Source organism: Cydia strobilella, chromosome 9 (assembly GCF_947568885.1).
Source record: "Cydia strobilella chromosome 9, ilCydStro3.1, whole genome shotgun sequence".
Taxonomy (NCBI): Eukaryota; Metazoa; Arthropoda; class Insecta; order Lepidoptera; family Tortricidae; genus Cydia; species Cydia strobilella.
Window position 1 is genome coordinate 16,688,395 of NC_086049.1, and position 27,727 is coordinate 16,716,121.

General features: G+C 38.0%; 3 protein-coding genes and 1 long non-coding RNA gene across 5 annotated transcripts in view; 3 read left to right on the top strand and 1 right to left on the bottom strand.

Annotated features, from left to right (window-relative positions):
- LOC134744482 (uncharacterized) overlaps positions 1-27,727 on the top strand; it is a 282,585-nt gene that overhangs the window by 121,133 nt on the left and 133,725 nt on the right. The window lies entirely within an intron of this gene.
- On the top strand, positions 501-14,628 carry LOC134744437 (hexosaminidase D-like). 2 transcript variants are annotated; one of them, XM_063678247.1, is made up of 12 exons: positions 501-664; positions 747-801; positions 1,549-1,731; positions 2,309-2,506; positions 3,147-3,330; positions 3,425-3,579; positions 3,797-3,909; positions 6,673-6,770; positions 7,441-7,558; positions 8,100-8,186; positions 10,555-10,768; positions 12,925-14,628. In XM_063678247.1, exons 1-11 carry the CDS (start codon positions 657-659, stop codon positions 10,766-10,768), a joined length of 1,413 nt encoding a protein of 470 aa, XP_063534317.1. In that variant the 5' UTR covers positions 501-656; the 3' UTR covers positions 12,925-14,628. The 2 variants fall into 2 exon arrangements, with proteins under 2 accessions (XP_063534317.1, XP_063534318.1); XM_063678248.1 differs by lacking the exon at positions 12,925-14,628 and adding an exon at positions 12,275-12,291.
- Positions 17,530-19,594, top strand: LOC134743965 (lactosylceramide 4-alpha-galactosyltransferase-like). Its single transcript, XM_063677595.1, has 3 exons — positions 17,530-18,256; positions 18,906-19,030; positions 19,353-19,594. Exons 1-3 carry the CDS (start codon positions 17,550-17,552, stop codon positions 19,592-19,594), a joined length of 1,074 nt encoding a protein of 357 aa, XP_063533665.1. The 5' UTR covers positions 17,530-17,549.
- LOC134744438 (uncharacterized) overlaps positions 21,026-27,727 on the bottom strand; it is a 50,017-nt gene continuing 43,315 nt past the window's right edge. The window contains exons 2-6 of the mRNA XM_063678249.1: positions 24,827-26,457; positions 24,261-24,722; positions 23,631-23,861; positions 23,013-23,322; positions 21,026-22,521 (exon numbers count right to left, since the gene is read on the bottom strand). Of these exons, the coding sequence (XP_063534319.1) occupies positions 22,334-22,521; positions 23,013-23,322; positions 23,631-23,861; positions 24,261-24,722; positions 24,827-26,056 (2,421 nt within the window). The 5' untranslated portion in view covers positions 26,057-26,457 and the 3' untranslated portion in view covers positions 21,026-22,333. The remainder of the gene's footprint in view (positions 22,522-23,012; positions 23,323-23,630; positions 23,862-24,260; positions 24,723-24,826; positions 26,458-27,727) is intronic.

Consider the following 27,727-nt stretch of genomic DNA (forward strand, 5'->3'; position numbering starts at 1 on the left):
AATAAATTATTTTTATTAAATATTATTTCAATATACCTTCATGGACAATACACGACGTCAGTCGCTGTATACGTATCTGTTTATAGTTGGTCAAGCAAATTTTGTCAGTAGAAAAGGCGTCAAATTTAAAAAATGTAGGCGCGAAGGGATATCGTTCCATAGGAAATTTGAATTTCGCGCCTTTTTCTACTGACAAAATTTGCTTGACCAACTATATGTATGTATTCCCACATGATTCCAACCTATTCCCACCCTGTCATGCCTGTTTAAGGGTTAAAACAATTGAAAAACGTTTCTGCCTAGCGGTCTGTTTCTTGTAAAATTAAGTGTTTTAAAAATAGCAAAATAAACACTTGGCTTAAAGGACTCGCGTCCAGGCCATAATTGTAAAAAAAAAGCGGTCTGTTTCGTATTGGTTTCGTATCCAGGCCATAATTGGAAAAAAAAGCGATCTGTCAAACTTGTCAAAATCAAATCTAAATAAACCATAAATAAACTCAATAGTTAAAAAAGTCAAATCAAATTGTAATTTTGAAAATCAAAAACGTACAGAAATTACGTATTCGACTATTCCAATAGATATATCAAATAAATTGTTTTTTATTTCGTGTAACTTAGTGTATAGAGGCTCACACAATATTTACTTGGCTATTAATATGCACAGGTTAGTCTTTGAATAAAAACATAAGCAAATGAAGATCATGTATTTGATAGTACCTAGTTTAATAAACTTTCTTTTGTTTTAGAATAGTACATTTGGATTTAAAAGGTGCACCGTTCAAAGTACATTATTTAGAAAAGGTACGTACGTTATTTGTTTTTTATTGAATGCTTTGAATTGCTCTGTACATTTCAATTAACTAGGGAAAAGCCGGCGTTTTAAATGTATAAAATGTTTATTTATAAACATAATAGTTGAAAATAATAAAGTAATACAAAGTACAAGATCAGTGTTACTGCAATTGTTGTCTGCAAGTATGTAAAATTAAATGAGACTACTAATCTATTTTATTCACTCTCAAATCTAACTTTATTTTAGGAAAGCAATCTCGATGAAGACATTGAAATTGTGTTACTTTTGTTAACCCCTAACTTGAAAGTGTGCAGCTAATGAAGAATTATCTTGAAACATGTTTAACCATAATTTAGTCAACACCCGGCAATCCATTGTGGCTATTTGTAGTCCAGCTATCACTGTACTAAAAGCAACTACCGAGCAATGTCATGCTCTACGAGAACACTTTTGGTATTGGCGAAGTTGTTATATAAATTTGATCATCCAACCTTGACACTAACAAAATTGTCCCACTGGAATTGTCTCACTACCTAATAATGTTAAAAATGATTTAACGATACCTTTGACTTAACATTAGCTAAATGCACAGCTGGTAACATATTTTGTTACCGGTAAAGAGTAGTGTAACTAATGGTACATGGTTTAACATTAATTACAACTTAACGTTAAAACTGTCTCCCAGTGGTAAGGATACCAACTTTTTAATGGTATTTCAAGCCCTGGAATGGGGTTAATAATCAAATGGTTACTAGGTGATATTAGCAGCAGCATCATGGGGAGCAACGGGCATACTTCTAGAGTGGGAGGACACCTTTCCATACTCCGCAGCATTGGCAGACATTGGCAGCGTCCGTGGCAGCGGGGGCGATGGGATGTACAGCTTAGATGAAGTTCGGCACCTGCTGAGGTTCATTAAGGAACATGGCTTGGAACCTGTAAGTGAGACTTTATATTTAATTTGCTTGTTCCTTTTAAAAATGTAACAAGTAAATCCATACTTTAATATTATAAATGCGAAAGTGTGTCGTGTCTGTCTGTTACCTCTTCACTTCGGGTTCATCCATTAATTAGTCACACGAATTTCGAGGTTTTTTGTCCCCTCCCCCTCCTTGTCACACTTGGTCATATTTGTCAAACCTGGTGTGACATCACATTTTTTCAATGAAATCGGCAAATCGAATTAAGTATTATTAATATTTTATCAAAATATTGTTGACAAAAGAAATATTAGAACCCAAAACAGATTAGGAAAGAAAATTAAATGGTTAAAAACGATTATCGTTCCAAAAACTTGTTATTTAACTGTACAGCGAATAAAATTCATATTGCTAATTTCGTTGAAAACGGTATTGCGTAACCCCCTACATATAATATGTGACGTCACACCAGGGGGGAGGGGGTTTCCAAATGTGACTAGGTGTGACATGGAGGGGTCAAAAAATCATAAAATTAATGTGACGTAATTTATGGATGACCCCTAACGATGAATAACATCACAATAACAATTTCCAGATCCAGCTCGTCCAAACCATTGGACACATGGAGTTTGTGCTTAAGCACCCAGCTTACCACAGCCTGCGAGAATTAGCTCGCTCGCCGGCCGTGCTGTGTCCGTCCCGGCCTGAATCCCTACAGCTGGTCAAGATGATGCTGGATCAGACGCTGGACGCTCAGCCCGCAGCGGAGTACCTACATATAGGAGCTGATGAGGTAAAACTTGATGATGAGACTTTGGAATATAGCTATTACTTTCACAAAACAATTAAGTAATCCATACTATAATATTATAAATGCGAAAGTTTTCACCTATCAATAAGAGTGATTGATGAGGAAGGTTTAGGTGTATAATTTGTTAAGGTTTTGTGTAACCCGTGCGAAGTCGGGGCGAGTCGCTAGTTGAATTATAAATCAGGTATTTTTTTGTATTAGCAAAGAGAATTTTAAATAGAGGCGTATTGACAAAGTCAATTTTGTAGTCACAGTCAATTTACTGCCATCTTTCGACAGAAGATTAAAACTTTTAGAACGCCATTTGACTTTGATCCTTATTCTTTCACAGATATGTGTTAAATTTGTTAAATATCAAAAAGTATCGCCATCTACTCGAGTACCATACCCAAAGGTATGGTGTCATCTTTTCGAGCGATGGTGCCATAACCTTGGCCTATTCTCGAGTAGATTGCGATTTGATAGGTATTTAACAAATTTAACACATATCAGTGAAAGAATAAGGATCAAAGTCAAATGGCGTTCTAAAAGTTTTAATCATGTGTCGAAAGATGGCAGTAAATTTACTGTGGTTACAAAAATTACTTTGACAATTCGCCTCTATACTATCTACTTCTTTCAGGTATGGCATACAGCAGTATGTCCAGACTGCCAGAGCCGAGCTGCCAACAACATTCACAACACCGCTAGCCTGTATCTGGATCACATACGTGAACTGGCCCTATTCCTTAAGCAGAAGAGGCCACATTTGACTGTGCTTATGTGGGATGACATGCTACGGTCGGTTAAAGCTGAGACATTGATTGGTAAGCATAATAAAAGTATAGACAAAATAATCCTATCTCATATAAAAAATATATATAGTAAATGTGTAAATTCATTGTAATAATTCATTTTCAGCATATCAGCTAGGAGAACTAGTTCAACCCGTTGTATGGCAATATAACGCTATGGAGCACTTCCACATAGACCCGTCACTGTGGGAGAGCTACCGCCAAGTGTTCCCGCAGGTTTGGGCCGGCTCCGCGTTTAAAGGGGCCAATGGCAGTTGTCAGGTGACAACACTGTTTTAAAATATGATATCAGATATTAGTAGTTAATAATTTAATTAACTTTGACTACTTTCAACCAAAATCATTACTTTTAATGTTTATCTTAAATAACATATTTTGAAAATAAATCTGTTTCTCTACTTCTGGGACACCCCATTAATTACATGCGCTTGTTAGTTTTGGCAACACTTTGTGGGATTTATTTTTTACTCTGTCACAGATACTGTCCCCAGTTAGAAGGTACGTCAGCAACCAAGAAGCATGGAGGATGGAAGTAAAGAAATATAGCCACAGCATCAGCTTCCCTGGAATCATCCTGACTGGCTGGTCAAGGTTAGTCTTACCAGACGGGCTAGCACATGATTGGCGCGACAGTATCTCGCGGCGAGATAGACTACCCGTCCCTCTTTAATTCATACAGTTAGAAAAAGACGGGTAGTCTATCTCGCCGCGAGATACTGTCGCGCCAATTATGTGCTAGGCCTACAGGCGTGACTCACTCCGCGACTTCGTCGCGCCGCTACAAGTACATGCGGCCGCCCCCAGTTCTGAGGTCAAGCCATAGTAATTGCCGCGCACCGCTACGGAACGGACGCCTGTTCGCGCATGCGCCACCTAGCGGTCATATCTGTCGGTATAGACGCATTTTGTTAGAGAGTGAACCTTCTGTACCTAGTACTATTATTAGTCAGAGTCACCCCACACTCTTGAGCGTCGCCGTCTAGTCAACTCTATGACTGCTGCTCGACGCAACGTTGGCGCAACTGCGCAGCGACGCCATTTTCCATAGCACTGACTAGTCGCCGACGCTCAAAAGACGCTAGTGTGCGGTGGCCCTTAGCAGCGGAGGAATCTCAGTGTGCCTTACTTATTAATAATAAGTTGTAAAGGAGGTATTATTAAACTCAATGGGTAAACTTGGTAGCTCAGTTGGCTGGCTGGTTTCCTGGAGTCGCGAGACAGCCCAACACAGTTAATTTTATTTATCACATTAATTTAAAAGCAAATAATTATTCAATTAAAAGTAAAACTAAAACTTAACAAAGAATAACTACTAAAAAGAATTTAGTGTAGGTACTGTTCTGTAACATAACATAGCCTGTAAGTTAATACTAACAACTATGGACTGTAACTGTCTGAAACTAAATAATTTTTATTTTTATTTATTTTATTTTATAACAACCTATAAATTATAATAATTAAAAAAAACTACTTTTAATTAAAAAAAACATCTAAATAAGGCCCCCGTGGCATTGTGCCAAGGATGCTGGCAGCATTCCCTCGCTAAAATTAATTAAATTTAGATCTTATTTATAAATAAGTTTTCGAAAAGCTTGCTTTTAAATTTTCATGTGGACCTGCCTACGAAGCTGGAGGTCCCGGGTTCGAATCCCGGTAAGGGCATTTATTTGGGTGTTTATCAGAAATATTTGTTCCTGAGTTATCAATATAGGCAATGAGGATATAATTAGATAGAGCGGTACTGTCATAGTAAATTTTATAACGGCTGTAAATTCACTGCCATCTATCGACATACTTTAAAACTAAAAATGAAGATTTATAAAAATACGTTAAAATTTATTTAAATATGGATAAATGATTTTTTTATTTCCATTAATTATTTTTATATGATTTTGACCCGTGTTCTTTCATTGATATGCGTTAAAATTATAAATAACAAACGAAACCGTCAACGCCCTCTATACGAGACTAGGCCAAAACTAGTGGCGCCCTCTGATCGAGAATCAAATTTTCGTGATTTTCGAGGCACGTTTTTTCCTTAGACTGTATCCATCTATTACTGAGTTATATCTATCTTTGATATAGGTATCATCCTCTAGTGCCCACACAAGCCTTGTTGACCTTGTACTACTAGGTTGATCTGTGTAAAATTGTTCTATAATATTTTATATTTGCGACGTTCTCAATCAAAAGGTACCACTTTGTCGCTTACCATAAAGACGAAATTTGCTTGTATCTTTATACGAATTACCTGTCAGAGCGTCCTCATGGTGGACGACAAAGTGGTACCTTTTGACTGAGACCGTCACATTTATGGTAGAACAATTGTGACGTTCTCAATCAAAAGGTACCAATTACCATAAAGACGAAATTTGCTTGTATCTATACGAATAACCTGTCAGAGCGTCCTCATGGTGGACCACAAAGTGGTGGTACCTTTTTGACTGAGACCGTCACATTTATGGTAGAACAATTGTGACGTTCTCAAACAAAAGGTACCACTTTGTCGCTTACCAATTACCATAAAGACGAAATTTGCTTGTATCTTTATACGAATTACCTGTCAGGAGCGTACTTATGGTAAGCGACAAAGTGGTACCTTTTGACTGAGACCGTCACATTTATGGTAGAACACTTGTGACGTTCTCAAATAAAAGGTACCACTTTGTCGCTTACCAATTACCATAACGACGAAATTTGCTTGTATCTATACGAATATCCTGTCAGAGCGTCCTTATGGTCAGCGACAAAGTGGTACCTTTTGACTGAAACCGTCACATTTATGGTAGAACAATTGTGACGTTCTCAATCAAAAGGTACCACTTTGTCGCTTACCATAAAGACGAAATTTGCTTGTATCTGTACGAATTACCTGTCAGAGCGTCCTTATGGTGAGCGACAAAGTAGTACCTTTTCACTGAGAACGTCACATTTATTTCTCTATGAGTAAATTGTAAAGGCTGGCGTCCATTAAAGTCGAATCGCGTCGAATCGAGCCACTACGTTGAATCGAGTCGCATTTTTTCCGTGCGCGTTTATCACAGACGAATCGGGCGCCTGTGCTGAGGTCATGCTTGTACAGTTTGTCAAAGATGGATAGTTCGGACGAAGAAATGCTATTGTTTCAAATTCTTTAGCATTCACTCATCCGCTACCCCGCGTCCACTGAGGCGCGCCGAGTCGAGTCGAAACGCGTAGCCGCAGAAATTCGCCTGACGAGCAATGCGCGCGGTAGATTCGAATCGGCGCGCCGCGGCTCTTCGTCAATGGACGCAGTTGCATAGAAAACATAGGGGGCGAATTATTGCGATTCGATTATCTGGGCCCGTACGTATCAATAACTTTCTGTTCCAGGTTCGATCACTACGCGACGTTATGTGAACTGCTACCGGTGTCGCTGCCAAGCCTCGCGAGCTGTCTAAAGGTCTGGACTACGGACGACATGTCTATAGGTATATACATGTAAATAACTTATTATTATGGCTCTGCTACACGATGGGCCATCATACTGGCTGTACGAGCGCCCGCCGGCCGCGATCGGATGCGAGAGCGGGACGCAGCACGCGAGGCTAGAAGAGCGCGGGCGATCGGCCAGGCAGCTGACCGGCTCAATCGACGGGTCCACTCTGACGCACGCGCACGCTGCTCAGAGCCAATTTCTGTATTTTCGTAACTTTAATTCAAACTGTATTACTAGGTTAGTAATAAATTTTGTAAAGTATTGCTGGGTTTCTTATTGTCCGCCTGGACACTGGCCCTCTAAGATGGGCCAGCTTGTAGAGAGGATAGTGGTGTCGGGTGACTTATGGCGATGGGATGGCCACGCTGTTGATTTTTCGTCTGCACATCAAAGGTAGTGGGCCAGCGATGGTACGCTACACGTGGCCCATTCCATAGTGCGTACTCTCAACCATCGCATGGTCATCTCGCTGGTCCAGCGCTGGGCCATCGAGTGGCCAATTACTAAGGGTAACCAAATTACCATGGAGTGACCAATTACTACGGAGTGGCCAATTACTATGGAGCGGCCAATAACTAAAGCAGTCATCATACCTATATTGAGCTATGGGACTAGGTCGATTTGATTAAGATTGGTCCGTGTATTATTTATTTACATTCCAGACACAGTAGTAAGCGAAGTGCTACCCCCAGAGCAGTGGCCAGGTTCGGAGCTGGCACGGTGCGTGCACTCCTTCGTGGTGCTTCGTGACCGTGCCTACACCATAGTGCACGGTGACCTGTGAGTTTATTTTATACCACATTATTTATCTAACTTTAACCTAATGACGGCAGTTGACGCGTGCGGCTTCAGTCCAATACCACAGGGCGGACACGCTATACATCAAAAATCACTTGCGTTTCTATGTGTGAACGGCACGTCTGTACACGCGGCATGCGTCATAGTGTGAGTAAGTTGCTTAAAAACAGTACTGAGCGGCCGGCAAACGGCCGTCAATCTGGTGTCGCGGGGCGAGGTAATTCGAGTCGGGGCGGGGCGGTGCGTGGCCGTTCTGTATGATAATACTATTACTTACTCTGTGCCAATATCAACCTTCGTGTATTCCTACAAGGTTCAAGAGGACGCGTCGGCACGACGGCGTTTAAAGGGTTAAACGGTACCTAATCGCGTATAACTAAACTTTAAAATTAATCTTGGACGAGAAACGGGGTTGCCGGCCGCTTATCCCTATTCGACCTCGCTACGCTCGGCCGTCTATATCTACTTGTCCTGCAACCATTCATTTCCCGGCCTAGTAATGTACTATTATTTTCCTTTTCAGAGTAAAAACTTGGCTGAATCCGTGGCAAATAGAAAATGGATACATAAATCCCGTCCAAGTGGAAGGCCTAGCCATGACCCTCCAGCAGTGAGTATTATATACTAGCTATACTTCTCGTATTTTTATAACTTTTGCACAACCTATCAAGGAAAGTAGAAGTCAAACGAAAGAATTATTAGGGTTTGTATAATATGAATTTTCTCAAATGAGTTTTACGCATAAGACCCTAATTTGTTAAACAAAAGCCATTGTTTCTTTTGAGTGAGCGGTGGGCTACCGTGTCTGAGCGCGTGCCAAAGCAACAATGTCGTTTAAAAAGCGGCTGTATCGTAGTGGAGTTTATTGATGTTTCGGCGAAAATTACTTGACAAACCTTCAGTTCCCAAACTATTTATCCCATATTTTTAGTTGGGCGAAATTTCATTTCGCAAATTTACATAATCCAACCTAACCTAACCCAACCTAGTACGTCATTTTCATTTCGCAAGTATGGGGTTGGGAAATGAAATGGCTGCGAAGTAAGGCTATGCCAACGATTGGTTTCCCAAATGAAACTTTGGCAAAAAGTTGGTTGCCAAGTGAAATTTGGAAGCCAAAGGAACGCCAAAAAGGAAGTACACCCGTAGTGGTTTTGGGGTTCAAATCTATGTACTTGTAGCTCAATATAGTTAGGCGGGCGCTCATATTATTACATAAATTTGAACCTTAAAATCACCACGATACAGCCGCTAGTTTAAACGACATTGTTGTTTTAGTTCGCGTTCAGAAACGGTAGCCCACCGTTCTAGTAAAAGAAACAATGGCTTTTGTTTAACAGATTAGGCGTAATAATCATTTGAAAATTCATAACATACTCTTGATTATAGAAAATTGTAAAATTATTAATTCTGAAAGAATGCACGAGGTAATAATTTTTAAGATTATTATGAAGTCATGTTTACCCGTAGGTTGTTGTATTTATAAATGTTGCTATGTATTTTTCATGCCACTATAATTGTATGATGTCACTGTAACGCCCACTTGCACCATTCCACTCACCCGGGGTTAATTGGTTAAACCTGGAGTGACCATGGTTACCGTGGTTACCGGTTAACGGTTTAACCAGTTAACCCCGGGTTAGTGAGATGGTGCAAGTGGGCCTAAGTGAGTATTCTATACTGGCTATACTTCTCGTATTTTTATAACTTTTGCACAACCTATCAAGGAAAGTAGAAGTCAAACGAAAGAATTATTAGGGTTTGTATAATATTAATTTTCTCAAATGAGTTTTACGCCTAATACCCTAATCTGTTAAACAAAAGCCATTGTTTCTTTTGAGTGAGCAGTGGGCTACCGTGTCTGAGCGCGTGCCAAAGCAACAATGTCGTTTAAAAAGCGGCTGTATTGTAGTGGTTCAAATCTATGTACTTGTAGCTCATTATAGTTAGGCGGGCGCTCATATTATTACATAGATTTGAACCTTAAAATCACCACGATACAGCCGCTAGTTTAAACGACATTGTTGTTTGTTCGCGTTCATAAACGGTAGCCCACCGTTCTAGTAAAAGATACAATGGCTTTTGTTTAACAGATTAGGCGTAAAAATCATTTGAAAAAATTCATAACATACTCTTGATTATAGAAAATTGTAAAATTATTAATTCTGAAAGAATGCACGAGGTAATCATTTTTAAGATTATTATGAAGTCATGTTTACCCGTAGGTTGTTGTATTTATAAATGTTGCTATGTATTTTTCATGCCACTATATAGGTAATTGTATGATGTCACTGTAACGCCCACTTGCACCATTCCACTCACCCGGGGTTAATTGGTTAAACCTGGAGTGACCATGGTTACCGTGGTTACCGGTTAACGGTTTAACCAGTTAACCCCGGGTTAGTGAGATGGTGCAAGTGGGCCTAACTGTTGTATTGACCTGTGAAAGCGCCCCTAAGGCCATTTGCAGAATTTAAATTTTACTTTTAACCCTTTGTAAGGCAGAGGGAATATATTTCCCACCTTATTTTGAATTTATTTTAAAAGGAGGGTTCAATTTTGCATAGTTTCTATAAAGGGTTAATAACCTTTTTGCCAACAAAAAAACGACCTGAATAAAATTTTGAATAGATTTTCTGTCTCGATATATGTATTTAAACAAAAAAACCTATTTCAGGCAAGGGTCTGAGTGAAGAGTGCTTTAATAGAGAAAGATAGTCTTATTGCGATTTCTATAAGAGGAAAGATAAAATAGTGCCATGCTTTGTCTTTATCACCGACCGGGCATTTTTTCATGGTCGGGTTATGCCATCATAGCAAGGAGGCGATGGCGAAATACCGAAATTTATAAGAGTAAAAGAGAAAACGATTATGCCGCCATACATGAAATTGTCAATACATGAATATGTCTTTCTCTTACCCCGGTCGCTCGGTTTCACGTCTATAACTACTTGTATATACTATGTGTATGATTTCAGGTTACTCCTAGAGCTAACATCTCTCCAAACCGATCTAACCCGAACCCTATACGCTGTAACGGGTTCCCGTAGCGCGGGCGAGTGGCTGGCCACGTTCCCCGCGCCGGTGCTCGCGCAGCTGACGGAGCTGCGCGACGTGGCCGCGGCGGCCGCGAAGGGAGACGCCGGCGTTAGTCCGCGACCGAAGCACTGCCGTTTGATGTCGCCCACTTAGGTACCTATAGCACAGAATAAGTAATACCATAGAGTAACATATACTAGAGCGGTACTGTCATAGTAAATTTTGTAACCCCAGTAAATTCACTGCCATCTGTCGACACACTTTAAAACTAAAAATGAAGATTTATAAAAATACGATAGAATGTATTTAAATATAGATAAATGTTTTTTTTTTAATTTGCATTTATCATTTTTTTTATTTTGACCCATGTTCTTTCACTGATATGCGTTTAAATTGTTAAATAACAAACGAAACCGTCAACGCCATCTATACGACTGTAGGCCAAAACTAGTAGCGCCCTCTGAACGACAATCAAATTTTCTTGATTTTCGAGGCACGTTTTTTCCTTAGACTGTATCTATCTATTACGGAGTTATATCTATCTTTGGTAATAGTATTATCATACAGAACGGCCACGCACCGCCCCGCCCCGACTCGAGTTACCTCGTCCCGCGACACCAGATTGACGGCCGTTTGTCGGCCGCTCAGTACTATTTTTAAGCAACTTACTCACACTATGACGCATGACGCGTGTACAGACGTGCCGTTCACACATAGAAACGCATGTGATTTTTGATGTATGGCGTATAGTTTGTCAAAAGACTGTCTCATTTCAAACATAAACATCATAGAGTAACTTATAATAGAGCGGTACTGTCATAGTAAATTTTGTAACCCCAGTAAATTCACTGCCATCTGTCGACACACTTTAAAACTAAAAATGAAGATTTATAAAAATACTATAAAATGTATTTCAATATAGATAAATGTTTTTTTTTTATTTGCATTTATCATTTTTTTGATTTTGACCCATGTTCTTTCACTGATCAGCGTTAAAATTGTTAAATAACAAACGAAACCGTCAACGCCATCTATACCACTGTAGGCCAAAACTAGTAGCGCCCTCTGAACGAGAATCAAATTTTCTTGATTTTCGAGGCACGTTTTTTCCTTAGACTGTATCCATCTATTACGGAGTTATATCTATCTTTGATAAACATAAAGAATTATACTCTCTTTGTCTTACACTAGTACTATCACCAAAAAGAAAAGGATGAGTAATAGTGTTTTTGTTCTTATTTACTGACAATTTGGTTTGACCAAGTATATGTTATATACTGGGTGTCTTTTTAGGGTTGTCCCGATTTTTCACTATTAAGAGAGTCGAGATGCGACCGGCAGCAGCTTAGTCTAAGTAAAGAAATGAATGAATGATGTATGAAAGATAAATTAATGGTGAATGAATAATGATCGAATGTCGAACGAATGATAAATCAATTAGGAATGAATGATTTAAATGAAAATGATAAGATGACATTTGAATGAATAATAAAGTTCCCTCTCGCGGGTTAATGAATGCCATATTCTCCGCGCCCGTACTCAAAGAACTGACGGAGCTACGAACGAACGACGACGGATGAACGAGTCGCGGCGGCCGCAAAGGCAGATGCCAGTACCAGTCCGCGGCCGAAGCACTGCACTTTGATGTCGCCCACTTAGGTATTACTGACACTCTTTCCTAGCCACTCACTCCAGACTCTCTTTCCAGATTTCATGGCTCAAATTAAATGGAATTTGGGTCAAATGAATATGAATGAGTGTTTGAATGAATGATTGATGATTAGTTGTGAATGAATGATTTATTAACGATATGTGAATATTTCATGAGTGAATGATGAATGAATAAATTAATGATAAATAACAAGTGAATGAATTACTAATGAATGATAAACGAGTGATTGTATGAATAAACTTGTGACTGTCGAAGCACTGCCATTTTATCGAGTCCTACTTACATAGATATACCACAGTCACTTTTCCTAGTGAGAACGTGAACATATCTATCCTTTATATGTGATAAGAATAGAGTAGGTACTTAAAAATGCAGAATCATCCCATTTAAAATGTTTTTAGGGTTCCGTACCCAAAGGGTAAAAGTGGGAACCCTATTACTAAGACTCCGCTATCCGTCTTTCTGTCACCAGGCTGTATCTCATGAACCGTGATAGCTAGACAGTTGAAATTTTCACAGATGATGTATTTATGTTGCCGCTATAACAACAAATACCAAAAAAGTACGGAACCTCGGTGCGCGAGTCCTACTCGCACTTGGTCGGTTTTTTTTTCAAATTACATATTTCGGTTCGCAGGTTCGCAGGAGCCGAAACCAACATGTATGCCAATGAAATCAAGATTTACACAGAGCGGATGCTGCCCTTGCCCGTGTATGAGACGCACACGGAGACAACACCCGCCATGTTATACCTAACGGCATTTGAGTCATAGAATAATGGAATCTGAAGTATATCAATATCAAACAAGGGCCTGACACTCTTTGATAGAGAAAGATAGTCTTATTGCGATTCCTATAAGAGGAAAGAGAAAATAGTGCCATGCTTTGTCCTTATCACCGACCGGGTGGCATCATAGGTAGGGGGCGATGGCGAAATACCGAAAATTATAAGACTGAAAGAGAAAAAATCCTATGCTGCCCAAATTTTATATGAATATTCTTTCTCTTACCCCCGGTCGCTCAGTAGCGCGTCTATAACTACTTGTATAAATACTATGTCTATGATATCAAAAGTATTTACCATTCTCTAAAAAGATGTATACATATAGAACAATTTTATTCGACTGTGACAGATACTCTGGAACGCGAAGAAGAGGTATCTATCTGGAAGACAATTCTAGGATACCAGATACTTTTATGAAAATGAAAAATTGTTTATTTAGTTTAAGAATTACTTATACAGGTAAGTGTTGGTGCCTCTTTTTAAGTAAGAAAATACCTGTGTTAAGAGGCACCGCTCTTCCTAATAAATTTTATGGAGCATTGTTTCATCCGCTAGTATAGATGACTGTACTAAGCGAAATCAACGAACAGTTAACACACGGAAATGTTAAGCCAATTAGGGTTCTAGCTTAATAGGGTAGTTGACACGTGTTGAATTTTATAACTAAATCTAGTTAAATAGATAGAAAATAAGCAATTTATCACAACAAATTAGAAACTTAAAAAATATATGGTAATAATAAAAAATACAAGACTTAAAAATTTCGAAAAAATTTTTTTTTTAAACAAATAGGAAAAAGGCAACGGTACCATTCGATTCCTTACATTTTATTTAAAAAAATATTGTATGACAACAATATACATAAACGCAACATTTCACCGACAAAATCGCAATTTCCTTGTTTTCCATACATCGAAACGCCTTCTATACAAAGTGACACAGTGACGTCACGATGTGTTGCCATTTGTGTTAGAGCGTGTGCTCAGTAGTGGCGATGCCAGACTTTGACCATTTGTGACTTTTGTATTGTTTTAAGACAATGGGTCCCATACAGACATTTGATCCTCAAAACAAACCTGATCGACTGATACCATTAAAAAAATTGTCAACTACCCTATTGAGTCAAGCAACGGGAGTGCCAACATAGTGAAACGAATAGTGCTGTACGCACTCATTCCCAGCATTTATCGATAAATTAGACATAGACATCATTTATTGGTAATTGTAATATTACAGGTCACAACTTACGTTTTAGGTAATTAATTATTTTAAATTACATATTATTTACATACAACTTATTTGTTTATTGAGATCACAATTTCAAAGAAAAGCTTGCAATTATTACATATTTATTATTCAATTATTATAATTAAGTGATTATTCGTACATATTATTCAATTTTGTTTCTTTGTTTTCAATAAAACGCAAATCCGTGGTACCTCTCGGATAATACATTATAAGTTATCATATTTATCGATAGAAATAAAACAAATAACCTTGCAGTCTAAGTATTTTATTTAGAAAACTTACAAACATTACAAAGCCTATTTTTTCGGACATTTTTTTAATGAATTGGCAGTGATTCTCAGAGAAAATTAGTAATTTTGTCTACTATACTCATTACGTAATAGTAAAATAGAAAACATAATATAATTTTTGTGCCACACTCGCAGATTACATTTGTCGCTCTTTCTTGTCTGCTCATCGGCTTGAAATGCCGAACAGAATCTGCTGCTAGTGACGACGTTACACCCACTGTCTGTAAATGAAAAATACATAGTTATCGATAGTTACCAAGAGTAGCACTAGTGTTACAATTTCTACAATTTTTTAACGAATAAGCATACAATCGTGTTTTCACGTTACACAGGACTAAATATTATCCAATTTATTGCTTACCGTTCAGGATCCAAAGGAAATTTCGAAGGAACTTCCTTTCTTTATTTTCACATCGGTATGCAAGAATTCCACAAATTCTATATTGTTTCCTTGGTCGTATTGTTGTTAATATGCACAATCTGTTTCAGTAAATGATTTTTATATATTGATACGCGAACTGCGTCCACCACGTACGCGTCTAGCTAAGTCTAAAAAGTGTCTCCACTCAATAGGCCCTAAGATATATAACCACATACCCTTAGAGATGGTGTGAGAGGTTTCGTGAATAAACTTAAGGCTAAACTTATGTCTGAAGCGTACTACTCTGTTGACGAATTTTTTGACGGCGTGCACTCTTGAACTGGTTCACAATCCCAAGCTATAGAAATATAAAATAAGAATTTAACTAACCATAATTTTGTGATATGATATACTTATATGAACTTACTGTAATCATTTAAACATGTAAATAATAAATTTTAAATAATAATTGTACCTACCTGACATAATTATCTTATACCTAATATTATATTCATACTGATGTGTTTTGCTATGTAATTTAGATGTAAATAGTTGTAAATATGAAATACTGTATTTGACATGTAAAACTATGTTTTATAAAGGAATAAATGAATGAATGATAACGAATTAAAACCAAAAATACAACGAAAAGCTCGAAAACTAACAAAAAATTTTGAAGCTCCCACAAACACAATATGGCCACAGAGCAGATAAAAATGGCGACTATTAGATAAAGTAAGATGGATAAACTGAGAATGAGAGCGCAATATCCGCCATTAGTATTGTGCACATTTCCATGCATATTGTATTATTGTTCCTACTTGCGCCAGGCTGGTCACAACTCTCGATTTTGACACTGTTGACAGAGGCGATCAGTTTTAGCTTACACAAGAATGATCATCACAAGTAGTTAGGTCTCAATACAAACATAAAAATTTCAAGCCGTGCGCAAGGTTAAAGCTGACAGCCGATAATAATTTAATAAGTTACATGAGATTTAAGGACATGAATCTCAACACATTTCGAAAAATGACAAAGTCATGGCTGATAAACAAATGTTACTAGCTTAACTGAGTTTTTCAATGATAATGATTTTGATTAAGTTTTATATAGACGCTGGCAAAAAAATGCATTCCCGTTGACAGGGAGGTTTTGGAATTATACTAAGCAACTTTTACTAACGTTTTGGGAGCGAAATCATCCGTCAAAATAAATTTTATTAATTTAAAATATTTAAATCCGTTTTTAGAGTAAAAGTTGAATTTTAGGGCAACGTTTGGTTAATATAGAACGTAATACAATACAAGCGTTTCAAAAAATTGGAAATAACCCTACCTATTAGTCATTACTAGCGACCCGCCACGGCTTCGCACGAGTTACACAAAACCATAACAAAATATACACCTAAACCTTCCTCAAGAATCACTCTAGGTACTTCTCTTGATACCTGTCCTACTCCTAGGTGAAATACGCGATAGGTGCGGCGGGGGACTTTTTTTTATAAGGTGTAGTGATTTATTAATCTTATCGTTGTCAGTTTATCACTTATGGCTTGATCCAGCGGCCCCGTTGTCCAAGAGACCAGTAGGTAGGCTACGCTGCGCCGCGACGCGGTTCGCACGCATCGTATCCCTCTCGTCAAATACAGATAGTGAGACAAACTCTAGTTTAAGTAGTGCAGACTTATCTTGGTCTACCAAGTGCAAGTGTTATTTATTTTTAAACTTCAAACTTCTATGAAATTATGACGTTTAATAACACTTGCACTGCGTGTGCTATAAAAATCGTTGCAGACTAACGTAACGTAAAAATACAGCCTGCCAAAATATTCTGCGAGACCGCTATTAAAATAAAAGAAGAAGAAAATATGCTGTCAACCTGTTGTCAAAGTGTTCAATTATGAATATATTATTTTAGTCATTTTTTGTCATTTATTCAATATTGCATTGTCATGTACATAATAAGGTGTTACATTTTATATAGCCAGTTCATGACACCCTGTAAGGGCACACAATAGTACAGTTTTTCTATTCTATTAATTCTAATTTACACATTGCAATTAAGGTAACATAATAAAATTAACATATTAGCGTATCAGTGGTTTAGTAACCTATTAGTTAGTCTCATAAATTAATTTAGTAACTTCAACAATATCAACGTCAACAATGCACCGATACAATAATTTCTGATTGAATTAACTTGTCAAATTATTATAATTATTATTTATTTAATGAATGTTAATTAATATTAAAGTGATGGCAGCAATATGTCAAGTTAACAGTCTTACACTAATTCGGTGTCATATTTATCTAACGTATTATCTTCCAGGAATGATTCGACTGTGTAATAACAATTTTCTATTAATAGGCTTTTCAGTTTAGAGTTAAAAGTTTTCTCATTTAGTTCGTATTTGATAGCATTAGGGATTTTATTAAAAATTTGGATACATTTATACTGTGGTCCATTCTTATACATTGCTAAGTTAGGTCTAGGTAGTAGCAGCTTATTTCTATATTGACTTCTAGTTTTATACGTATCGACTTTTAATGGAAATAATTTATATATATACAATAGCTAGAATGATTAACAAAATAATAATCAAACTAAGACGCCGGCGGATATTAACCTTATTTTTAACATGCGTCGTCTTGGTAATTCTTTATGGCTACATAGTGCTACAGACGCCACTGTCCCCAGACCTTTACTTTATTCACTGGGATTCTTTAGAAGATATATCGTGCCATTACATAGACCTAGACAATACTTTACCACGAGCAGAGAGCGAGGAGTTTCAACCGCCGTCCCGCTCAATATTCTTTCACGAAACGTCTTGTAAAGGAGACTTGGATTCCCGGCAAGCATGTGCTGTGGAATCCGCGGCGCGCGCTCACCCTGGATGGCAGATAAACGTTCTATTCGCTGCTCCTGTGCATAAAAACGCTTTGAAAAATGGAAGTCTATCAGTATTGAGGAACTTTACAAATATTAGATTATCTAGAGTGCACATAACAAATTACGCTAAAAGAACTCCTTTAGAGAGTATGGTTTCTGGTGGTGCCTTGAACAGGTCTCGATGGCGTATAGGGCACACGTCTGATGTGCTTCGGTATTTAACTTTATACAAGTTCGGAGGGGTGTATTTGGACTTGGATGTGGTGGTGGCGAAAGCATTGGACCCGCTGGCGAGGAACTGGGCAGCCAGAGAGACGGACACGGAGGTGGCTTCTGGGGCCCTGGCGTTCTCGAGGGACGAGCTTGGGAGGAGCGTTGCTGAGGCGGCCATCAGGTGAGTTCTGAAATGGGTCAAGAACTTTATGAATGAGGTTTCATAATAAGGGTTTCCTCTGGACATTGTAAAAATAAATGATTTTCTAATTTTCTTGCTGGACCGATATCCTTAGATAGTGAGTTTTATATCATCGCGTTGTTGTGTAGGGATAGTACGGATGACGCTTGTTATCCATACTAATATTATGAATGCGAAAGTGTATCTCTATCTGTCTGTTGTCTGTCTGCCTGTATGCTTAAACCGCTGAACCGATTTAGCTGAAATTTGGTATAGAGATAGTTATAGTCCAGGGGCAAGGCATAGGGTAGTTTTTATCCCAGAAGTCATCCTTTAAGGGACTGAAAAGGGGGGTGGAAGTTTGTATGGGAAATCGATAAAAAGAAGATTTGATAAAAAATAAGCTACCGAAATTACTAACTCCACGCAGATGTCGCGGGCAAAAGCTAGTATTAAATACAATCAAAATACCAGTCAAGGTATGTTGAATTGAAAAGGAGATGGCGGGACGACTTAAACGCATTTTATCCGGATTGGCGGGAACGTACAAACGACAAGAGTTGTGTGAAGGAAGCGAGGGGAGGTCTTTGCTCAGCAGTGGGACACTAAATTAGGCTAACAAAAAAATTCATAATGTATTGTGTTTCAGGGACATAAAGAACAACTACAGAGGCGACGACTGGGGCTCCAACGGGCCTGGTGTCATTACGCGCATCCTCAAGAAGCATTGCTCGACCAGCAACCTCAGCCTAATGTCCGCCGCAACATGCAACGGTAAGGTATAAGCGCCTACTACAATAGGGTCAGGGTATATATTTAGTTGTCAACCGTCTACTACCTAATGGTATTGGCACGGAAGTTTTAGGTCGCGTCAAGATGCCTGGTATTGAAGCACTGATCATGAAGCATCAGCTAAGGTGGTGTGGCCATATCGTGCGAATGGAGAATGAGAGATTGCCCAAAGCAATATTCTACTCGGAGCTCTATTTAAAAGGGTAAATGATGAAGTTTGACCTGACCGCTGCCCGCAGAACGCATACTGTGTGGCAAATCCTTAAATGGCTTAAACATTTGTTTTTAAGACTTTATTTTTCAGGTTTCGAGGTGTACGGTCCCCAGTTCTTCTACCCGGTGGAATACTGGAACGGCTTTGAATACTTCGAGCCGGGCGAAATAAAACTAGAAGACACCGCTTACATTTTCCACGTATGGAACCAACTGACAGGTGACCTTCCAGTACACAAGGACTCTCCTTATGCTAAATTAGCAAGGAAATACTGCCCCAGCGTTTATAAATTATATGGCAAAGATTTTTTACTACCTGTAGTTAAAACCTGATTCTCATAGATCCTGGAGTTTTTGGGTTCTTTCAACTCAGAATTTTTATCATAAGCATAACCAATCCTGACGATAAAAAAATGTCCCAAAAATTTGTATGAAAATTGTACATTCCACTACGTCACGCACATACAAGTGATATTTTTTTTACACTAAAACGTGACGTAATTTAATGGACATTTTGGAACATCTTGTTTTAATGGCAGGATGGAGAATGCTGACGATTCTGAGTAGAATAAGCCCAAGAATGTCTAGATTTGAAAGAATCAGGTTTTTTATATTTATTTTAGAAAACGCCCAGATGAGCGGACGGAGATGAGGGGGAGTCGTGCGGGAAGTAACCAATAGTCTTGCTTGTATCAAAGATAGATATAACTCCGTAATAGATGGATACAGTCTAAGGAAAAAACGTGCCTCGAAAATCAAGAAAATTTGATTCTCGAACAGATGGCGCCACTACCTTTGGCCTACTCTATCGAATAGGTGGCGTTGACGGTTTCGTTTGTTATTTAACAATTTTAGCATATCGGTAAAAGAACATGGGTCAAGATCATATAAAAATAATTAATGCAAATAAAAAAAATTTTTTTATCCATATAAATATATTTTATGGTATTTTTATACATCTTCATTTTTAAGGGTTCCGTACCCAAAGGGTAAAAACGGGACTGTATTACTAAGACTCCACTGTCCGTGTGTCCGTCTGTCTGTCACCAGGCTGTATCTCATGACAGCTAGACAGTTGAAATTTTCACTTCTTTATATTAAACGTTTAAAAAGCCATTGAGTTATTATCACTATAGAGACGGCATACCAAACAATAAAATTGTCGCAATCACAACCTGTACCACGCGAACAAAACGTCGTAAGCGCCGTAAAAATTCATGGCGCTTACGCGTTTAGGTCGCGAGATTCACGCTCCGCTTTTATGGTTTGATGCTAAAACGGCAGCAACTTATGGCGCAAAATACTGGTTCTCTGTGCCGGTTGTAGACGTTAGTAATGTAATAATAGTTCAATGACAATAGCTATTGAATTTTATTAGTGGGTTCTGCCTTTCGAGAGCATTAAATCATTAAATGTTATGAATTATTATTTGTATCTTAATATAAGGATTAGGTAAGTTTTAATGTAATATGTAATATGAATTATATTCTTGCAAATGAATTAAAAGTATTTTATCCTTGAGCTCTTATAATTTACCATAGCTATGTTATGATTTATATTTCTCACAATAAATTATTTTACTAAATTACGTCTTTACATTAAAAACATAAATCAATATCCCAAAAACGGTTAAAAGCTGCGAAAACGCCTCTGATGTGGGATGCTAGCTAAAATTAATTTATTTACCCCCTCAATTTCATGGGATAGAAACCCCAGAAACCCAGTGTTTTAGAAGGAAACTTGGTAATAAAAGCATTTATTTGCAGACAAACTTTAATTCTGTAATAAATTGTTAATCAAAATACAACTAATGTAAATATTATGTAAGTAGAGTCAACAAACTTATTATCTAAAATACTTTAAAAACTGTTTTCATAAAAAAGTAAATTCATTGTTTACAAAGTCGGTGTTTTGAAATGGCAAGTTCATTTTGGAATTTTTTACATTTGAAAGTTTTACATATATTCCAATTAAATAAAATACATAAACCAATCGGCTATGAAGAAACTATCTAACATTAGCTCGTATTCATAGTCATTCATACAAAAATCTCAAGTTACCTTTACCTGTCTAATGTAACGTGTAGAATGATTGCTACAAAAAGTAAAAAAAAAAATACAAACCACAAATAATACGTCAAATTGCAATGAAAATACTCATCCTTTGACCTGTGCCCAGGTTCAATGAATAAAGGCATGAATCGCTCTATTTCACAAACATCATTTTAAACTATGTATCTAATACGAAACTTAATAATAGTTTGGCAAGCCATTTCCGTAAGTAGAAAAAGGCGACAAATAAAAAAAAAACAAGGGTTATCCTCCCATAGGAAATTAGAATTTCGCGCCTTTTTCTACTGAAATAGTGTGTTTGCCAGAGTATAATTAGGTATATAATTGTACTTGCCAAATTTAAAACAATGACAAGCACACAGACATCATCAAGCATTCAATCAGAAACTGAATTTTAAATATGATCATGATTCCTTAAAGTTCCTTATCTATATCTCTAAAATAATAGACACAATACCAAACGTTATCTAGGTAGTAACTAAAATCACGGAGTGTTTAAATTTTAATAAAGTAAAAATGATATCTATTATTATAATTTATAACATACAAAAGTATGTAGATCATCATAAATAACTCCGATGGCATACAATTCTAAGGCACACTCGTCACTTCAAATTTAAATTACTCTAGGTACAACTCTCTAACCTCATTTTCGGCCTCTGAAAATGTCACCGATAATCGCATGCAATTTGCGATACATTGCGGCTTTTTATAGATCTTTTTAATCCGTTGCACCTACTTAGCCGGCAATTATCTAAAATCGCATGCTAAGTATAGGGGGCGTACGTGTACTGTAGGCAGCGCATGAATTCACTTGGAGAAAAGTGCAAAATATCATGTTTAAGTTTTCTATTTAGGCCACAAGATTTCTATTAGAAGGAACGTGCGTGAGCTGCTGCTGTGCTATCCACCTGTTTCGCATGACAAGTTGACCAATTTAAGTTTTCTGTTCAAGTCACAAGATAGCAGGCCCTCCAAAGCGCACGCTCCATCACTTCGTTTAATGCACAATGATCCTAACACCTGGATCAGGTTCCGAAGCAACATCCTTGGCCAGCGGAGCGTTGCCGCAAATCCGGAAGTTCTTGGTGTAAGGAATTACGCCGACCAGAATACCGGAGATGATTACCCAGATGCCGGCCACGTAGAATGCGGCGTCCCAATACCCGGTCTTGTCTTTCAACCCACCTGGAATGTCGAAGAATTTAACATTAGACTAACTAAAATTTGAAAACTTTACATGGGTTTAAAAACTATAGGACCTACCTACATATCTATAGCACATAATATTTGAGTGTGTGTGGTTAATTTTTAAATTCTCGCATTGAATAGAAGTCCAACGAATTAAAAATAATATTTAAAAGGATTACATTTACCAAAATATCCCTATATAAGTCTAAGTTATTGGTTTGACATGATTGGTTTAATATATTTCTGTTAGGTACCTACTTTTTTAAATATTACTACGCCACTATAAAGGCCACTATAATTTAAGTTATGGAGACTTACTTAACCTTCGGTATGCTTAGGAGCAGATCTACTCCATATATATTCAACTTAAACATGAAGTTGTCTAGATTGCTATTTAAATAGCAATTTTTTGACAGGAGCATAACTACGAAAAGTTAAGTCATTCTTTAAACATACCTACTTACAAGCAGCTAACAATTGTTACTTACCAGCCATAGGTGGTCCAACAAGGTGCCCCAAACCCTGACTCAGCAGCACCAGCCCATACGCCATAGTAAACCTCTCCAGGGCGATCAGCTCGACCAAAATACTCGGCGTGTACGAGTAGGAACTCGAGAATGTCAGCCCGAATATCACAACGTTCACTGCTATTATGTAGAAGCTGTGAGGCGCCAACGGGTCCATGATTCGTATGAGGACGGGGAACATGATGATGGAGACTCCGCAGAAGATGAGACATATTGCGTAGGTTTTCGTGATGTTTACCCATGGTAAGTCGCCCATCCAGCCGAGGCCCGCCTGGAAAATAAAGGTTTCTTTATAAGAAATATAGAACCTACGTTGCCTTGCCAATGCCTACAATTCTTCTTTTTTTCTTCAATGTGTGTGCGTAAAGATGTTTTTTTTTGTATTCAATTATTTAAAAAAAAATACACTGAAATTGATTGTTGAATTCTTCCTCACTAATGCGTAACCGCCGTACTTATTAAGCAATGGAAAACTAGTTTGAATTTGAAATTAGTTCCGCGCGCATACTTGTGGTTACAGCTGATATCTGTGAAAGGTCAGAATGAGATAATAATTTTAGAAGATTAAATGATACTTACAATACCAATAATATTGGCTACACCGAACACTGACAGCATCACCGGGCCTTGATATGTGGAGTACCCAGTCTCCTCCATGAAGCCGGGCAGGTAGAACAGCGGCACGATGAACCAGATAAACAGCACCAGGGTGGATATGTTCATCATCAGGAAGTGGAACTCGGTAAACATGTTGAAGTCGAAGGTTTTGTTCAATGCGTCGATTAAGCGCCTGCCCCAGGAGCCGTCAGTCTGAAAATACCATAATTTTTCCATTGGTACATATTAAATAAAGTACCCGGACCCGTTTTGGACCCGGGTATATCCTTAAACTACGTCCAAAAGAGAGGTATGGGCACTGTGAATGTCATTTGTGTGGTAAGGCACAGGACAGCGGATGTCATTCCAGATCTAGAGCAGAGCCTAACTGGTGTTGTGTTCGTGTCGGTGAGTAAAGTTGCCAGAGCTCAACGAGGGTGCGGAACGGGTCAGCAACGGACCGGACCGGACGGTCTCCTCTGCAGTTGTAGGCGTACATAGGCTACGGAGACCGTAGCTGCTTAACATTAGGCGGGCCGTATGCTTGCTTGCTACCGACGTAGTATAAAAAAAGACAAGCGGCTGACTAATTCAGTGTAATGTCATATTTACCTCTTGTTCCTCTATTGACCACATTGAATTTCTATAGATATCAGGGCATGAAGACGCGCGTAACTTGTATTTCGCAATGTTCATCATAGCACCTCTGTGCATAATGGAATTACGATGTACTCTGATACCTCTTAAGTAGTGATTATCTGTCTTCAAGTTCCACCAATCCAGGCGGTCATTTCTAGGAGCTATAATGGCTGGCTTATTTTCTGGAATAGGTTGTAATAGTTTCTCCCTTACAATATCCAGTTTTGTCTCAAATTCCTTCTTTTTCTCTTTTTTATTTAATTTCAGTTTAATTGACATTTTAATTGGCTTGTTTTTAGAAACGTCTGCGGCCGGTTCGATTGGAAGTTTCTGCTCAGAGTTGCTTCTTAAAGCGAGAAGTGATGGATAGTTTTGTAGTATAATATTGTACAGACGTTTATTCGTTGATAGTTGATCTAGAACTTCTACTGGAACCTGAAACAAACATCAAATTGTAAACAATGTATTTTAAACAAATCGAAAAAAATGCAATGGGTAAGTATAAGTATAATAAACAGTAAATTAAAAAAACATAATACCTTCTCACTCTGTCGTAAGAATGTAGGCAAGTTTATGACAGAGCTAACTTTGTTGGCTTGTGAGAGATCCGCATTCATTTTGGTCGTCGCTTCCACTTGTTCCGCTTCCGCTATTGATGCTACTAGTGCTGTTAGTATATATTCCGGTGTCTCCCCACTCTTCATCAATGATTTCAACTCTTCTGCACCAGGATATACTGACTCGCCACCGCCTGATTTTGCAGATTTTGCAGAAATCGATATTGTACTCGATGCTCTTTTCGCTTTACTTAATTTCCTATTTTTCTTCTGCTCCTCAATCAACCAAGCAGGGTCTCTCATGATAGCACCACATACGCACACATTAAGTACTGTGCCAGCCAATATCAGGAGTGTTCCTCTCCATCCATAGTAGTCCAACAAAAACGTTGTCAACGGTGAGTAGACGAATGTTCCGAACCCAACGCCGCAGGAGCCAAGTCCAACGGCGAGATTTCTTCGCTTCTCAAACCAATATGCTATGGATACAACAGCGGTGACGTACAGGAGCCCCATTCCTAGACCGGCCATGAGACCATAAGTCACATACAAAACACCCACAGAGTCACTAACTGCTGCAGCTACAAATCCAATAGTAGAGGCCACGCCTCCTAACATAGTCATTTTCCTGCATCCATATCGATCTACAAGGGCACTCATTATAGGTCCGGCTATCAGTGGGACTGATATGAACAAACTTCCGATCAGAGAAACCTTGGCTTCGGTTGTGTTAAAGTGCTTCACCCACTTTTCGTTGATTAATCCATACGAGAAGGCTAAACCGTCAGCGACGGTCGCGATTAAGAATGACGCAAATACGACTACCCATCCCCAACCACCGTCAGGTATCTGTGGGCCTTGCTCGTCAGGTGGCCTGCTTGAGCAAATACTGTCCGTATCGCCCAACCCCATGAACTTAACTCCTTCATTGGTAGAAACCGCATCTTCATCTTTTTCATTCTTAGTATAGGACACAGCCAAACTATCTGTAACGTGATTCGTTTTCATAGAATTGACAGTATTTAAATCTCTATCACGTTTGTCGTCATTGTTTAACTTCTCGTCATCCGCCGCATCTATATACTTAATGTTGTCAGCTTTGTAAAGCAATGGAGACGTAGTCTTCTCCTCTTCAGACGGTACTTTTTGTTCATACTTGAATGCTTTCTCTTTCCCTGGAATTCCATTTGCCTGGGCTCTTTGCGAGTCCATTAGTTTTTAACGCGAGCTTGTTTTAAGTACGGGTCTAAGTACGTACTTCAGTGCTCTAATTCACTCCTCTAAGGAACGTTGATTTCTACCGGATTTGGGTTTGACACCCGGACAGACTTTCTACGTCGAACAAATCCTGATTTCTCTTGAAGATTGTCTTAATCTTGGGTCTCTAGCTGAATAGCGACAAGGCCTTTTGGAGATACAAAGTGTAAGGGCGCAAGGATTGTAAGTTGTCGGGTTCATCAAGGACCGGCTAGTCCTCGATTTCACACTTTTGAAATGGTCACTTTCTTTTTCTTCGCGCGTTCTACTCCTGAACCGTCGAAACTTTATTGACATGAAGCTTTAAAGTTTCGAAAAGTGCAACATTTCAACTTGGCGACAAGCAGGGTTAATATCTGAAACAAAAAAAAACATCTGTAAACATATGGTTTGAATGTATATTATTTTAGTTCCTAAGTGCCTACTTATATTATGGCTTTTACAATATTATAAAAAGGCACTTTTAAAGAGATTCGGTATCTAAGCTGTGGTACCCCAAAAATGTTATTTTATCGCTGATAATGAAACAGAAACAAACATTATTTTTTATCGTTTGCTGACACTGCCAACATAGCGCCGGCGCCAATTCGCTAATCATGTTTGAACTTTTGAAGTCAGTAGGTATAATACCTAATTACCTCATACTTAAATATAAACAAGGAATAAACTGATAAATAATTAAGTGGATTATTTCTGACATATTCCAGTCATTATAAATTACCTATAACATTTTGTAAAGAGCATTAAATGTTGACAAAACAGTGTCAATAAAGATATTGTACGCGTTTCGTTTATAGAAAATTAATCACTGTGTCACAAAACTATACGAATTGTTGGACGGCAGATAGGTAATAACTAATAAACATAAGTACACCTACAATCTATGCCAACTATTTCATTTTATTGTTATTATACATGCGGCCAGAATTTAGATGTTAAAATACCTTCTCGTAATCTTTTTACCAACGGAAGAATTTAATGCAAATAAGAAAGACATTTTTATGCGTTACATAACGTTACTGCCCTAACGATGGAATGGACGCAACTTTATTAAAATAGGTCACGAAAACAAGGCCCTTCGTATTCGGAACCATTAGTCTTGTAGACATTAATGTTTGTTGAGTAAATCACAAAAATTAATGGTTCCCGTGAAAGATAACAGAAAACCGTTATCGATTGATCTGTCATGTTGGTGACATTTTCAAGAACTAATTATTGTACCGTAAAATTCTTCGTCTACCTGGACCGTTTTTTTTTATTTTATTTGTGGATAGATGGGATTCCCTATACTATACAATATAAGCGCAATTTCACCGTGTCCTAAAAAAATCGTCCTCTTGAGTCACGAAAACTTATGGTATATTTGTAACAACAAAAAATTACATAGGTTTATTTTTTCGGGACAAGTTTTGATTTCTTATGTATTCCGCCCAGAATGAGCAGCTTGAACAAACTAGCCAAATTTTATCACAATAAAAAAAAAACTTCAATATAAAAATTGGACCACGCGCAACTTTGCCTTTAGATTTCCTGAAAGTGGGAAAGCGACCTACACGGCTTACAAAAGTTGGCATTTGGCTTTTTTTTTTTTTTTTTATCCTATCTGGCTTTTACTCCCCGCAATTT

What these genes read in the sequence shown, in the direction of transcription:
- LOC134744437 (XM_063678247.1), top strand. An exon ending in TAAAGCTGAGACATTGATTG is followed by an intron (nt 3,331 to 3,424) that starts GTAAGCATAATA and finishes ATTCATTTTCAG; the next exon opens with CATATCAGCTAGGAGAACTA. An exon ending in GGGCCAATGGCAGTTGTCAG is followed by an intron (nt 3,580 to 3,796) that starts GTGACAACACTG and finishes ACTCTGTCACAG; the next exon opens with ATACTGTCCCCAGTTAGAAG.
- LOC134743965 (XM_063677595.1), top strand. Translation starts at nt 17,550, where the DNA reads ATGATTAACAAAATAATAATCAAACTAAGACGCCGGCGGATATTAACC. An exon ending in GTTGCTGAGGCGGCCATCAG is followed by an intron (nt 18,257 to 18,905) that starts GTGAGTTCTGAA and finishes ATTGTGTTTCAG; the next exon opens with GGACATAAAGAACAACTACA. An exon ending in GTCCGCCGCAACATGCAACG is followed by an intron (nt 19,031 to 19,352) that starts GTAAGGTATAAG and finishes TTTATTTTTCAG; the next exon opens with GTTTCGAGGTGTACGGTCCC.